At 34.5% G+C, this 15147-nt stretch overlaps 1 protein-coding gene across 14 annotated transcripts in view; it reads left to right on the plus strand.

Annotated features, from left to right (window-relative positions):
* The window catches only part of LOC145307313 (uncharacterized), a 54023-nt gene that overhangs the window by 25848 nt on the left and 13028 nt on the right, over positions 1 to 15147 (plus strand). For 13 of the 14 annotated variants that reach the window (XM_080149678.1, XM_080149681.1, XM_080149683.1 and 10 more), the window contains exons 14-25: positions 694 to 734; positions 1111 to 1181; positions 1270 to 1406; positions 2051 to 2109; positions 2959 to 3037; positions 4029 to 4116; positions 4674 to 4727; positions 5961 to 6072; positions 6722 to 6785; positions 7155 to 7242; positions 10695 to 10759; positions 11694 to 11736. In XM_080149678.1, coding sequence (XP_080005804.1) covers positions 694 to 734; positions 1111 to 1181; positions 1270 to 1406; positions 2051 to 2109; positions 2959 to 3037; positions 4029 to 4116; positions 4674 to 4727; positions 5961 to 6072; positions 6722 to 6785; positions 7155 to 7242; positions 10695 to 10759; positions 11694 to 11736 — 901 coding nt within the window. The remainder of the gene's footprint in view (positions 1 to 693; positions 735 to 1110; positions 1182 to 1269; positions 1407 to 2050; positions 2110 to 2958; positions 3038 to 4028; positions 4117 to 4673; positions 4728 to 5960; positions 6073 to 6721; positions 6786 to 7154; positions 7243 to 10694; positions 10760 to 11693; positions 11737 to 15147) is intronic. The other variant, XM_080149691.1, reaches the window with a different exon arrangement.

The following is a 15147-nucleotide window of genomic DNA, read 5'->3' on the forward strand; positions in this document are numbered from 1 at the left end:
TCAAGGGGGGGGGGGTTTAATGCAACCATCTCGTAATCAATGTATAAATGGCACTTAGAATTCGAATTTTGATCTAAAATTCTGCATGAGTAATCCTTGGTAGGTCTATTTTCCCTAAATCGAACAAAAAAGTTGAAAAAGTAACGGCTAATGGCTCAGCCGTTTAGCCGTTTTTTGGCTATTTTTAGAGCAAATCTGTCATAAATTACGTAGGAATCAACTTTTTGAAACATATTTTTGCTTTAAATCATGTGAAATGATACAAAAACAACATTTTCAGATTTCTAGTACCAGCAACTACCGGCTAGAACCGTTTGAAAACATTTTAGAGCAGAAAATAGTATTATGTGGAGATAGGTTTCGTGATGATTTGCATTGAAAATAGCCCAAAAAATGGCTAAACTGCTGAGCCGTCAGCTGTTAGCCGTTATTTTTCCAACTTTTTGTTCGATTTAGGTAAAATAGACCTACCAAGGATTACTCATGCAGAATTTTAGATCGAAATTCTAAGTGCCATTTATACATTGATTACAAGATGGTTGCATTAAAACCCCCCCCCTTTTGTAATGTAAGAATCATATATTTAAGCAATTTTGCAACATTTTTTTCTTCAAACTACTTTCATTTAATTTTTGTTTGTTTGAATTTTTTAGCTTTGCCTTTATGAATGTTCTAATCCTTGTTATTTTTAAGGGAAAGCAGAAAAGACAAACCTGAAAAATCTTCAGAGATAAAGGAAAATAATGATTTTATTTAACCAGCGGTTACGCCCCTAGGAGGGGGGGGGGGGTATTTATCGGTTAAGAAGCCGTAATGGAAAAAGTTTCCTACACAAAAATCATCTTTAAAAAAAATGTATTAAAAATACACATGAATTATATACTATACGATTTCTAGTTCAAAGATTTAAAAAATATGTGTTGGAGGATTTTTTTCTACATAAAAAAAAGAAATTTGAAAAATATGCGAATTGCCAAGGAAACATATTTTCTTGACAAAATACCTAATTTAAAATGGCGACAATGCACTCGAACCCAAAAAGTATATTTTTAAAGACTTTTTTCTCCCTTCCCTCCCTGGAAATAATTCATTGTTTTGAACCTGTGTGTTAGAAGAGTAAACCTGCCGAGTACATGGAGCTTGACATCTTCTCACAACTTCCTCTAGACAATAATATCAAGGTAACAAATTTGGCGGGAAAATGTCGAGTTTTGGCGGGAAGAAATAGCAAGTTTTGGCGCGGAAACATTCTTGTACCTCCTTTTTTAGGATAAATCTCGGAAACGGCACAGACAGGAGGATGTGCCGTCCGAAGGAGAGTTGTCTGAGAAGAGAAAGAAGTTGGAGACAAATAAAGGAAGGACAGAGTCACCACTGGACCGATCTGGTTCTAGTTACACACCAAGGCACAGTTTTCATCTTGAGTTCTAGTTTTATATATCAGTCTTTACTAAAGGGTAATAAGCAGGGATCTAAAGAAATAAGACAATGGCCGATAAATTGATGTACCCAATGATGATACTCAAAATTACCCCGGCTGTTGATTAAAATTAGTGGTGGAAACGTTAGGACACTCAACTTAATGATCCAATCAAGCTAAAGTCCCTAAAGTTGTCAAGCCAACGAATAGATATACGTTATTATAAATCTTTAGGGACTAGTGTAATAAACAGCCCATTGTCCCCTCTGTCTCTCTCTCTGCGGACCAATCCTAATTATAGAAAAGCTAGAGAAAACAAGGATGACTACATCCATAATTTTATCACATAAAAATTTGATGTTAAAAAGAAATATGTTTAAAATGGACGCACGGACTTTGTTGCAATGACGTTTATAGAGTTTCTACGCTTTCTAAATAGTACCTAACTACTATAGGAATCACCATGCAAAATTTGAAATTGATAGGACAATTCTAACATGCCTAAATTAATGAAAAAAGCTATCCTTGACGGACGGACGGACGGACGGACGGACGGACGGACGGACGTACGGACGGACCGACCCTAATTCTAGAAAAGCTAGGGAAAAAACAAGATAAAAACTTATTCAGCAGTAGCGCAGCTGTGCTATCAACACCTCAGTTTGCCTCTCTACCCGTGGCGGGTCTCTCAGGAGTGATAATCAATACTTTCTAATCTTTCATTATTCCATACTAGCCCCTTGAGAATTCCAGGACAAACGCAGGAGTCCCAAACGCCAGAGTGGACATTGACAAACGCAGAAGTGTTAAAATATAAAAATCAAGTATTTCCATACAGGTTAGGTAAGATATGAATATTCAAATAAGCCCCCCGCAGGGGTTAGGCATTGAAAAACCTATAAGGTAGTTTAAAATAGGTTAGGTTAAGCTTCCACTCAGACGTTTGGGACTCCTGCGTTTGTCCTAGGAACCTCAAGAGGCCACTAGGGGCACCTAAAATGTTTTCTTTTCAATCTATGTTAAAATCAGCTGTTTACCAAAAATATCTGCTGGTCGCCGCTTTTATATTTTTTTGGGGGCGATTTTTGTAGAGAGGGTGGAGGTACCTCTTGACCCTCCCATAAAATACCTATAAACTTTCCTAGGACCTATGAGAATCTACACTGTAAAGAAGAACCATATCGGTTCATTGGTTAGCGAGTTCATTTCCTACAGACAGACAGACAAAGATCCCGTTTTTTTATTTTAAGGATTACTAGATGAGAAGCTACACTGTAAAGGAGGACCATATCGGTTCAGTGGTTAGCGAGATCCTTCGGTACAGACAGATCGACAAAGATCCTGTTACTCTATTAAGGATTACAATCTTGTAAATTATCTTGGGCACATTCGGTCTTATTGGGGTGCAATACTCTTAACGACCACTATAGGTTTTATTAGTTTAAATACATCTATTAGACCTATTTGCATCCAGTCTATACATTGGTGTGTCCTTTATGTCTGTTATGCAATGATAATTATTGATTATTATACCCAAACAGGAGCAAACTCAGGACTCGCCCTACCAGAAATATCCCCATTGTATAAACCTCTGCCAAGGCCTCCAATTCAGTCCAGGTATGGAAAAATTTGACACCCATGAGACAACCAACTTTTTGATTACACGACCTATTTCTTGAAGTCCTAACTGTGCAGTGTGCATGGTAATGAGTTGCGCCTGTTTCGGGCCAAGGCATCCAGGGATCTAAGGGATAAGACAATGGCCGATAAATTGATGTACATATAATTACCCCTTCTGTGAATTAAAATTATTGGTTGAAATGCTTGAAAACTTAACATAATAAACCAACCAATCCAAAAGTCCCCAAATATGTGAAACTTTGGGGACTAGTGTAATAAACAGCCCATTGTTCCCTCTCTCTATGTAGTTGTACTCACTAGTTAGTACAATATCTAGACACTCGATGCCTCTAGGTGTACTTAAGGAGGGGGGATGTGAATTCGATGAGCCAATTTTTTGTTGTAGATTTTTAAAAAAAATTGAAGATGGGATGTAGAACACCCCTCTCCCAGTTTTAATTTCAGTTTTTATGAAAATTATATTTTTGGGGAGAGGAGGGGTAACTTTTTCTCTAGAGAGGGTGGTGATAAAAACCTTCCCCAAACTATTTCTAAACTTTCCCAGGACCTATTAGAAGGTATCCTGTTAAGGAGAACCCGATCGGTTCAGCGGTTAGCGAGATCCTTCAGTACAAACAAACAGACAGACATCCTGTTACTTTATTATTATTATATCTAGACATATGGTAAGTGAAGAGGGGAGGTAGTTTTCTGTATATACATCTTTTCTATAGATTAGGGTTGGGCCGGATACTTCTTGGCCGGATACCGGATATCCTGCTGATTTTTTCTATGCCGGATATCCGATATTTTGTATATCCGGCTGATTTATGATGCCGATTATCTGGCCAATGCCGGATATCCTACAAAATTACCGGGTATACGGCATTAGAAATCAGCCATATATCCGGTATCCGGATAGTTTCAATAACCGATACCCGGCCAAACCGGATATCTGGCCCAACCCTACTATAGATTTGTTATTTAGACATATGGTAAGTGAAGAAGAGGCACTGGATGCGCTCATGGGAAAGAAAGGGTCAAGGAGTGCTGTCTACAGCGGGAAAAAACGACAAAGGAATCCATTTCCCCGTATCACTTCAAAAACGGATTAATATCCGGTGGATTGGAACCGGTTCTCAGCCATACTGAAAAATGATGTCTAGCATCGTATTATATTCAGTTTTCTACTAATGTAGAAATGTACAATCATAAGATAAAAATAGTTTTTTTAAAGCCCGTGCCTTCGGCATCTCAGGGCTTAAAAAACTGGATTTAATATTATAATTTAACATTTTATATCCGCGGAAAGCTGTTTATAATGCGATGCGAACTATTCTCTCTTAAATAAATCAGGGATCTTAAGGGATAGGACAATGGCTGATAAAATTATGTACATCCCCAATGATGATACACAAAATTACCCCCTCATAGATTACAATTAGTGGTAAAAACTGTTTGGACAATCTTAATGAACCAACCAAAAATAATTTAATGTAAGTCCCCAAAGCCATCGAGCAAGAAAAGGTTAATATAAAACTTTGGGGACTAGTGTAATAAACAGCCCAATGTCCCCGACCTCCCTGTTTATTATTAGATATATAATTGATACGGAAAAAAATGGATGTTGTACAGATTTTTTGGTGAAGTACCGTCTCTATACGACCAGTGTATTATGGTTCTACAGGTAAAACGCACGGATCTAAAGGGTTAAGACAATAATCGATAAGTTGATGTACATGCCCAATAACTGTCTGTCTAAGTTTGTTTTTCTAGCTATCTGTATGTATATGCTTCTGCTGGGATAAGACAATGGCCGATAAATTGATGTACATTCCTAATAATGATTCACAAAAACACCCCTTCTGTAGATTACAATTAATGGTTGAAACGTTATGACACTTAACTTAATGTTCCAACCAACCAAAATACAATAAAATTAACCAGAGTTTTAAAGCCAACGAATAAGAAAACATTCTTATAAAACTTTGGGGACTAGTGTAATAAACAGCCCAATGTCACCTTTCTACCTGTATGTATGTAATATGTATGTATCTAAATGATAAATATTTTTTGTAGGAAATGTTTCTTAGGGAACTACAGTGTGTTTTTTTTATGAGAACTTTTTTGAAAGCAATTTTACCCCACTTATAGTTATCAGAATTTAATGATTAACGGCTTATTTTCTTCGCTTTTTATAACCATTTATAGAACATCAAAAAAATATTTCAGTTTTTATTTAAAAAGTACAGTAAAATCAAAAATTCAAAACTTAGGTGTCAACATCTAAAAAAGGCTTTAGCGCATTTTTCTTCTACCCTTTGCAAGAAAAAAATAGGATTTTCAGTAGTCCACTTTGGGTGGCCAGTACTCCATCCCTGGTTGAGATATGGCCTTCAAACTTTAATATGTTCTAGTACATGTTCCCAAAAGTATCTGTAATAATTTTTAACTCTGTATCTCCATTTTGAAGCGTTTGAAGCAGCCATTCTTGCAAAGGGTAGAAGATTTGAGCATGAGAAAAATGCGCTAAAACCATTTTTAGATGTTGACACCTAGGTTTTGAATTTTCTATTTTACTCTACTTTTTTTAATAAAAACTAAAATATTTTTTGATGTTCTATAAATGGTTATAAAAAACGAAGAAAATAAGTCATTAATCATTAAATTCTGATAACTATAAGTGGGGTAAAATTGCTTTCAAAAAAGTTCCCATAAAAAAAACACACTGTATTACTTTGGGTACCTACTTAACTTTGGGTACTTTTTAACTTTGGGCGCTTTTTTCAACTTTGGATACTTTGTTTTAACTTTGGGTAGGTACTTTTACTTTGTTTACTTTTTTAATTTTGGGCGCTATTTTTCAACTTTGGGTACCTACTTTTTCATATTTCTAATGTTTGTGTGTATATCCTATTAGGACCACGTGGACGACATAGATGAAGTAGGACCGCTGAACTACGATATCCTGGAACCTGTGCTGGAGCGCGCGGCCCCTCAAACTTTGATACACATTGAAGATCTTAACCAACGTAAGATTTCTCATTTTTTTTGTGGCGAAGCATTTTTTTACAGGGATCTATAGGCATAAGACAATGGCCGATAAATTTATGTTATCCCCAATGATGATACATAAAATTACCCCTTTTGTAGATTAAAATTATTGGTTGAAACGTTTGACACTCAACTAAATGAAACAACCAATCAAATTCATTAAAAGTTAATAAGCCAATGAATAAGAAAACGATATTTTAAGACTTTTGGAACTAGTGTAATATATACCTAGCCCATTGTCCCCTCTCTCTGTAATTTCTATAATTAGAGTCAGCAACGTCCGACTGTTTGTACTTCAGTAATTGATATTGTCCCATAGATTTCTAATTTAAAATCGTCACCAGAAAGTACGTGTTGATTTTTAGAACTTTTTTATATTAGAAAAAATGATTCATGGGACAACAAGGTGCAATTTATAAGCAAAGCATCTCTGTAATAAAGTCCTAAACAAATTGGGGGGGGGGGGGGGGGCAGGGGGTTGATTTTGTTTGTCTATTACTTTAGATTAGGTTAGATTGGGCATTTTCCATTTTATTCTAAAATTAGGCTGTGCAGGGAGGGTGTTAACAGTGTTCAACAGGGTACTTTGTGTGTAAGCACCCTCTACATAAAATGTATTTATTTCAGACTTGATGACAGGTCCGACCAACACGTCCAAATTGTGGGAGAAACATTGTCTACGGGAATTCAGGTGACCACCACATTTTGATTTTGGCGGGAAATTGTGTAGGTACAAAAACAAGGTTTTTGGCAGGAAATTATGCAGAGTGTATAATTTGCGCGGGAAAGTAAGGCCAAGTTTTTGGCGAAAAATTGTGTAAAGTCAAGTTTTTGGCGGGAAATTGTGTCTATAATTTGCGCGGGAAAACTGAATTAGACGAATTCCCCCCATCAGAATTAGGTTCTTCACCAGCAGGTAGGGTAGGAGGGGAAATGGAACTGTAAATCATGATGGTACACAAAGTTTTATTAACATTCTCTTTCAACTGTTGGCCGAAAAACTAAAAACTTAACTCACGTTTAACTGTTACTTTCATTTAAGAATTGTTCTTTTGTTTAGAAACAAAGCACGGGAGGAGATGGAATCTTGGCGGGAGATGTATGAGCGCTGTACTTATGAACGCGAACAAAAGCTGAATCAGCTCAAGGTACAGACAGACAAAGAGATAAACAGACAGACAATAAGAGATGGATGTACAGACAGACATATGATACAGATTGACCGACAGACAAAGAGACATACACATAGATGGAAATCGAGACAGCCAGAATTAGAGAGACGGAAATACAGACAGACAGACAAACATACTGACATACATTACGACAGATTATGCAAACATATAGACAGACAAACATACATATAAACAGACAGACAGAGACAGACATACGGAGAAACATTAGGGAAGATAGACAAACAGACATATTGGCAGAAAGCTATATAGACGGACAGACAAAAAAGAGACGATCATACAGACAGAGATAGTTATATAGAGAAACAAAAAGCGGCTTGACATATAGACAATCACATTAGGGCGGGTTGATTTCCAACTTTTTTGGAATTTCACATTATCACATTGGCAAGGGTTACTGGGCCAATATAAAACCCTGTGAAATTTGATAGAGGTTTTTTAATTTTTTAATCCAAAAACAACGGGCTTGCGGGGGTTATAAAATGTGCCCGCCCCCTTATAAAACCAAAAATTGAAATTCCTTCAAACACAGGCATGTTGCATATCAAAATGACCGCATTGAAATGCTGATTACAGATCTGAAAACTGTTTTGAAAAATATTGATTCAGTCTGAAATGATTTTCAAATAACCTACCAAAATGAACAATTTTGACTAAATCAGCCTTTTTAGGTACTTAATGAGCTCTTATTCGAATTAGGAGCAATATTTTTCAAAACGGTTTTTCAGATTCATAATCAGCATTTCAATGCGGTCATTTTGATATGCAACATGCCTGTGTTTGAAGGAATTTCAATTGTTGGTTTTATAAGGGGGTGGGCACTTTTTATACCCCCCGCGCGCCCGTTGTTTTTGGATTTAAAAACCTGTTTCAAGTTTCACAGGGTTTTATATAGGCCCAGTAACCCTTGCCAATGTGAACAAATGTGAAATTCCAAAAAAGTTGGAAATCAACCCGCCCTAATAGACATACATACAGCAGGTCCCTCGAAAAAGTATTTTTAAGCATCTGCAGCCCTTATTTCTCAATGAATTATCAAAAAATGCATATGTCCTTGTTCTCCACAGTATTCCACATAAGTAGATATAAAAATATTTTTTTTACCTCCATTAACACCGGAGATTTTTAGAGCTAAAGTTTTGAAAAAGTGACTGAGGAAAAAGTAACTTTTAACATGAAACGACTTTTTTTAGCTAAATTAAGGTAGAAATCCTTTTATTTTTGTTACTAGCAGAAACTTTATACAAAAATGAAATAAAAAATTTAGTTTTTGAGTAAAAAGCATTTTTTTACACATATTTTTTGAGTCTTTTTAGTTTAATGATATTTTGAAAAACTTACTTATTAGGCAAAATTGTTTAAGATTAAAAAACCAAATAAATCTTTATGAATATAGCAGGAAAATTGTTTTTGTTTCACAATCCTAACTTTAATAACAAAAAAGTTATAAAGAAAATAAAATTAAAACATAATGATTTTTTTTGTCTAAAAAGCTTAATTAACCCCCTATTAAATTATTGAGATGTCAGAAAAGTAGGCGGAGCAACTGTCATAATTAATCCTTTTCTCAAATAAGGGTTAATAAATAACCTAAAATTTGCAAATAATCAATTCATTCAGTAGTATTTTTTGCCATTAAAAATTTATATTTTTTGGTGGAATAAAAAAGAAATAATTAGTTAACGTGTTTTTCTTTGTGTATCATTATTCAGTTGCCAGAAAAACATAATATAACCATCCAAAAAATAAGAGAAACAAAAAAAATTCTTTTTCTCAGTCACTTTTTCAAAACTTTAGCTCTAAAAATCTCCGGTGTTAATGGAGGTAAAAAAAATATTTTTATATCTACTTATGTGGAATACTATGGAGAACAAGGACATAAGCATTTTTTTTATAATTCATTGAGAAATAAGGGCTGCAGATGCTTAAAAATACTTTTTCGAGGGTCATGCTGTATACATACACAGACTGACAGACAGACATATGTATATATATATTATATATACAGACTGACAGACAAATAGACAAACATACAGAATGAGAAGATACATTCAGACAGACAAAGAGATAGACATGAAGACAATTAAATATACGGACAGACAGACAGAGAAGACAGACTGACAGGTGGAAAGAGAAGCGGACAGACAGACAGAGAGAGAGACAGACATACAGCCATATAAAAAGACTTACATTCATATAAACATACAGACAGAAAGACGGCCAAATAGACAGCATAGAAATAACGGCAGCTTAAGAACAATATTTAATTTATTCAGGGTAATATGACAAAATTCATAAGTAGCGAAGGTCATATATTATGATTGGACAAAAATGAACTATAGAGCAGTGTCACAAAAAAAACATTAAAATAAAACAAATCACGAAACCTTTTAACAATTATAACGTGAAAATGTAAGAATCGATCTTGCACCTCAACTGCATCTTAATGAAACTTTGTGGGAATATGTAAAATGTAAACTTATTTAATCCCTGAAAATTTCAACCGACTATCTTGAATAGGAGTAAAGAGGACTATCCACGAAAAAGAGCAAGTGATTCTCAGCATCTTCCAGCATTGACCCATAGTATTTTTTTTAGTAAATATACTAGGTTTATGTTTAATATTTGCTTTATCGACTAAAAAGTTAGGTTTCACCATGGTTTTATATGAAAAAACTTTGAAATGTTAAGCATTGTTTGGTGCAATATCATTGAATGTTTTGATGAGTTCAAACTTTTGTTTAAAAGCTTTGACACAAAATAAATTATTGTGATTAAAAATGTATATTTAGAAAAAAGGGTTGGTAACTTGTAAACAGTTTAATTAATGTACTTTTGCAATTTAAAACATTTGATGCTTTTCTGCAGTGTTATTTTATTTTGTCCTTTGAACTCAACAAAGCATTTGATGATATTGCTTTACATTTCAAAGATTTTTTATATAAAACCATGGTGAAACCTAACTTTTTAGTCGATAAAGCAAATATTAAACATAAACCTAGTATATTCACTAAAAAATACTATGGGTCAATGCTGGAAGATGCTTAGAATCACTTGCTCTTGTTTGTGGATAGTCCCCTTTAAATCACAAAAACTTTAAAATATAGGAATCATAGCACCTCAACCAATAAGCATAACTCAATGAAACTTGATAGAAGTATACAGAATTGAAACTTATTCAATCCCAGAAAATTTCAGCTCTTTATCTTAAATCGAGAAAATCATGAAAACCCTAAAATGTAGGAATCGATCTATTTAATCCCTGAAAATTTCGCTCGTTTATCTTGAAAAGGGGCCGAGAAAATCATGTTTCCTCCAAAACATTTTAAACGGACATTCCAAATTATAAAGTAGCTTCGCTACTAAAAATGCGTCTGCTAACGGTAGCTTATGATTAATATCTGTTTCAGGGTAAAATCAAAACCACCCAGACTGAAGCTAAAGATTCTATGCGCAAGTCCAAACTTGCCTATCCAGGAAAATACCATTTTTTTCCACCCAGGGATCTAAAGGGATAAGACAATGGCCGATAAATTGATGTACATTCCTAATGATGACACACAAAATTTTACCTTCTGTAGATTAAAATTAGTGGTTGTTGAAACGTTTGAACACTTAACTTCATGATTCAACAACAGTTTGTTGTTAAAGCAACGAATAAGGAAATGTTATTTTAAAACTTTGGGGACTAGTGTAATAAACAGCCCATTGTCCCCCCCTCTTTCTCTCTCTCTGAGACATTGGACCCGAAGGTTTATAGCCATATTATCTTATTTGTTGGCTCAAAGACTTTGGGTATTTTTATTGCGTTTTGATTGGTTGGTGTCAAACTTGTAATGTCCTAACTTAGCAATAGTAAGTAACATTATGTCTGAGTGTTTGTGTGTCTGTTTGTACTGAAGAATCTCGCTAACTGCTGAACTGATCGGGTTCTTCTTAACATGGTAGCTTCTCATAGGTCCCGGGAAGGTTTATAACTATTTTGGGGGAGGGTACCATCACCCTCCCAAGAGAAATCGCCCCTGGAAAAAAATAACCCCCTCCCCCCAAAAAAACCCACAAATTTTATTTAATAACTAAAATTAAAAATGGGGGGGGGGGAGTTTTTTTTTTATCCCCCCTGGTTTTTTTTCCAGCAAGGATGGGGGTAAAATTGAAAAAAAAATTCAAAACTCTTATTTTATTTATATTGTCCCCTCTCCCACACATTATTTTAGTTTTTTTTTCACCAAGGATGAGAGAAAAAAAGGAAAAAATGTTTTAATGTCTCTTATTTTTTCCCCCCAACAACTTATTTTTTTAATTTGTTTTATCCTCACTCTCGCCGAGTATGGCAAGGTGTCCCAAATTAAGTCACCGTAATGAATGATGTAATGACCCCTTGGGTAAATAAATGATATTTGCTTGTTAGATGCTGTTCCCAAACCACCAAGAGAAGTTGCCAGTAAACAGGTTTGTACAGTTTATAAAAGCGAAGCTTTTCTATAATTAGGGTCGGTCCGTCCGTCACAAACGGATAGCTTTTTTCATTAATTTAGACATGTTGGAATTGTCCTATCGATTTCAAACTTTGCATGCTGATTCCTGTAGTAGTTAGGTACGATTTAGAAAGTGTAGCAACTCTATAATCGTTACCAGAATGTCCGTACGTCAATTTTAAACATGTTGATTTTTTAACTTTTTTAACAACAATTCTTTATGTGATAAAATCATCCCATTTGGATTTTTGGATTACTGATTCCTATTACAATAGGGTACAATATTTTGAGCGAAGCATCTCTATAATCAAGTCTTAAAAATATCATTATGTCCTTAAACAGAATTCTGTATTTGAGAAGTTCTGCAACAAAGGGATAGTTTCACGAAGTGCATTTAAAAAAAAATAGTGAACTGTAAGTTTTTTCTATTTTAAATAACGTAGTAGTGTATAATAGATCTTTTCATGAAAATACCCTTTTTCGAATTTCAACCTTCTGCTAACCTAAAAAGTTACTTTAGGGGCCTAGAAATATATGTACAAAATTTCAGCTCTCTATCTCTACTGGCGACCTAGCGCCAGGCATGTAAAATATCAACAGATAACGGTAGCACGGCGGTTTTAACAATATCTCAGTAATGTGCAGGTTTTCAGCTCTTCTGCATATTTCAATTTAAACACATAAGGCCAAAGATATTATATCCAAAAAATCTTTTGTCCAAGTCTACTCTAGACCTAGCGCCAGTCAGTTTTCTAAAATCATGCATTTTATACCTGTGAAAAAAGAAATCGCCAGCGCTAGTTGTAGAGTAGACTTTGACAAAAGATTTTTGGGATATCATATCTTAGGCCTTATGTGTTTAAGTTGAAATATGCAGAACACCTAAATTCACCTTCCAAGCCATTCTCTAAGCATTTAAATTTTCTTTTTGAAATAACGGGATTTCAAAACTGCCTTTTGAAAAGGCCTAAAAAATATCTTTTTTTGTCCCTTTTTTCACTGTATATAGTTACAACTTATTAAGATATTATTCTCAGTTAAAAAAAAATTGGCGCTTCCAGCACCAAAACCGGCAAAAACAGGCAGTTAAACTTCTGAACCCCTACTTAACCCCCTGACAGACCCCCCCTCTATCTCGGCTCCTGTTACAGATAGAGACGTAAAACTTTTTTCTGGTTGTTCATGTGTATTTTTAGAGAATTACTTTTTCTAGTCATAGCGGTCAGACCGCTCCTTATCCGCTTTTTAGTGTCCAGCTGCTAAATATTAAAACAGCTGTAAAGCGGCCAATTTTAAAGCTAAGAAAACCAAATTTTATGACAAACTATTATTTTTATAATAAAAAAATACCTTTTTTGACCATCGCCGAAAAACGACAAATATTGGAAACCGCCAATTTTGGCGGTAAAATGGCCAATTTTAAAGCTAAGAAAACCAAATTTTATGACAAACTATTATTTTTTAACGGCCAATTTTAAAGCTAAGAAACCCAAATTTTATGACAAACTATTATTTTTATAATAAAAAATACCTTTTTTGACCATCGCCGAAAAACGACAAATAACGGAAACTGCCAATTTTGGCGGTAAAACGGCGGTTGGCGGCGCTAAATAATATTTTTATCTGTTTATAGTTACAACTTATTAAGATATTATTCTTAGTTTAAAAAGATTGGCGCTTCCAGCACCCAAACCGGCAAAAACAGGCAGTTAAACTTCTGTATCCCTACTTAACCCCATAACAGACCCCCCTCTATCTCGGCTCCTGTTTCATAACAAAAAAAATGCTTTTTCTGACCATCGCCAAAAAACGACAAATAACGGAAACCACCAATTTCGGCGGTAAAATGGCGGTTGGCGGCGCCAATTAATATTTTTATCTGTTTATGATCACAATAAAAGACTACATACAAAAATTGGCTGATTAAGGTCTGGAAAGGGTCAAGACAGTTAATTGTTTAAACTAATGTAATAGATTTTTATTTTAGTCAGATGCCAGACGCAGACAATTAAAAAAAATAACATTTAGAAATATTATCAATTTGTCTACAAAGGGTTAACAACAAAATCAAAATATACAAATCTAATTATTAAAAACATCAAGATGATCTTCTCTATAAATTTTATTTGTAAAGCATATGATATTTTTATCAAATAATATGACAATGATGACAACATTAATAAGTGATTAAAACAGACAAAAAATAGGATGACAACATCCATAAAGACAAAGCTCTAAGATCAGAAGTAAGGACAACTCTCTTGTAATTACTTTTGTAATATTTAATCAACCTTAGTAAAAAATAAGATGAAAATTAGGTGTTCAGGTATGATCCAGCAGGATATAATCCTCCTAGTCTTCAAATAACTTTGAATGGCTCCAGTGTATTTATTTTTTTACTCATAGACTTAAAATTGTAAAATTAAGCTTATCTTACATGCCTACCTGACATATTAAATTTTTTTTTTAAATCAGCTGTTGTTTCCAGCTGACCGCAGCCAGTGGCGGCAGTCCATGTAAGCTTCAAATCAATTAAATTTTTTTATAAATATATATTAATTCTTGAGTAATAATAAACTTCCGTGAATAGTAAGGCCATGACCGTTTGGCCACTCCTTGACTGATTTTTAACTGATTTTTTATTTCCTACCTGTAGTTTTGCCATTTTTAAGCTGCCAGTAGCGGAATTCTAAAACAGCTCTAGACCAGCCAATTTTTGTATGTAGTCTTTATTGTGATCATAAACAGATAAACTAGCGCAGCCAACCGCCGTTTTACCGCCGAAATTGGCGGTTTCCGTTATTTGTCATTTTTTGGCAATGGTCAGAAAAAGCATTTTTTTTGTTATGAAAAATAATTGCTCGTCATAAAATTTGGTTTTCCTAGGTTTAAAATTGGCCACTCTACAGCTTTTTTAATATTTAGCGGCTGGCTGCTAAAAAGTTGATAAGGAGCAGTCTGACCGCTATGACTAGAAAAAGTAATTTTCTCTAAAAATACACATGAACCAACAGAAAAAAGTTTTACGTCTCTATCTGTAACAGGAGCCGAGATAGAGGGGGGTCTGTTATGGGGTTAAGTAGGGATACAGAAGTTTAACTGCCTGTTTTTGCCGGTTTGGGTGCTGGAAGCGCCAATTTTTTTTTTAACTGAGAATAATATCTTAATAAGTTGTAACTATAAACAGATAAAAATATTATTTTGCACCGCGAACCGATTGGCGGTTTCCGTTATTTGTCGTTTTTCGGCGATGGTCAAAAAAGGTATTTTTTTATTATAAAAATAATAGTTTGTCATAAAATTTGGTTTTCTTAGCTTTAAAATTGGCCGCTTTACAGCTGTTTTAATATTTAGCAGCTGGACACTAAAAAGCGGATAAGGAGCG

Source organism: Acartia tonsa, chromosome 15 (genome assembly GCF_053477335.1).
Source record: "Acartia tonsa isolate MP-2025a chromosome 15, ASM5347733v1, whole genome shotgun sequence".
Classification (NCBI taxonomy): Eukaryota; Metazoa; Arthropoda; class Copepoda; order Calanoida; family Acartiidae; genus Acartia; species Acartia tonsa.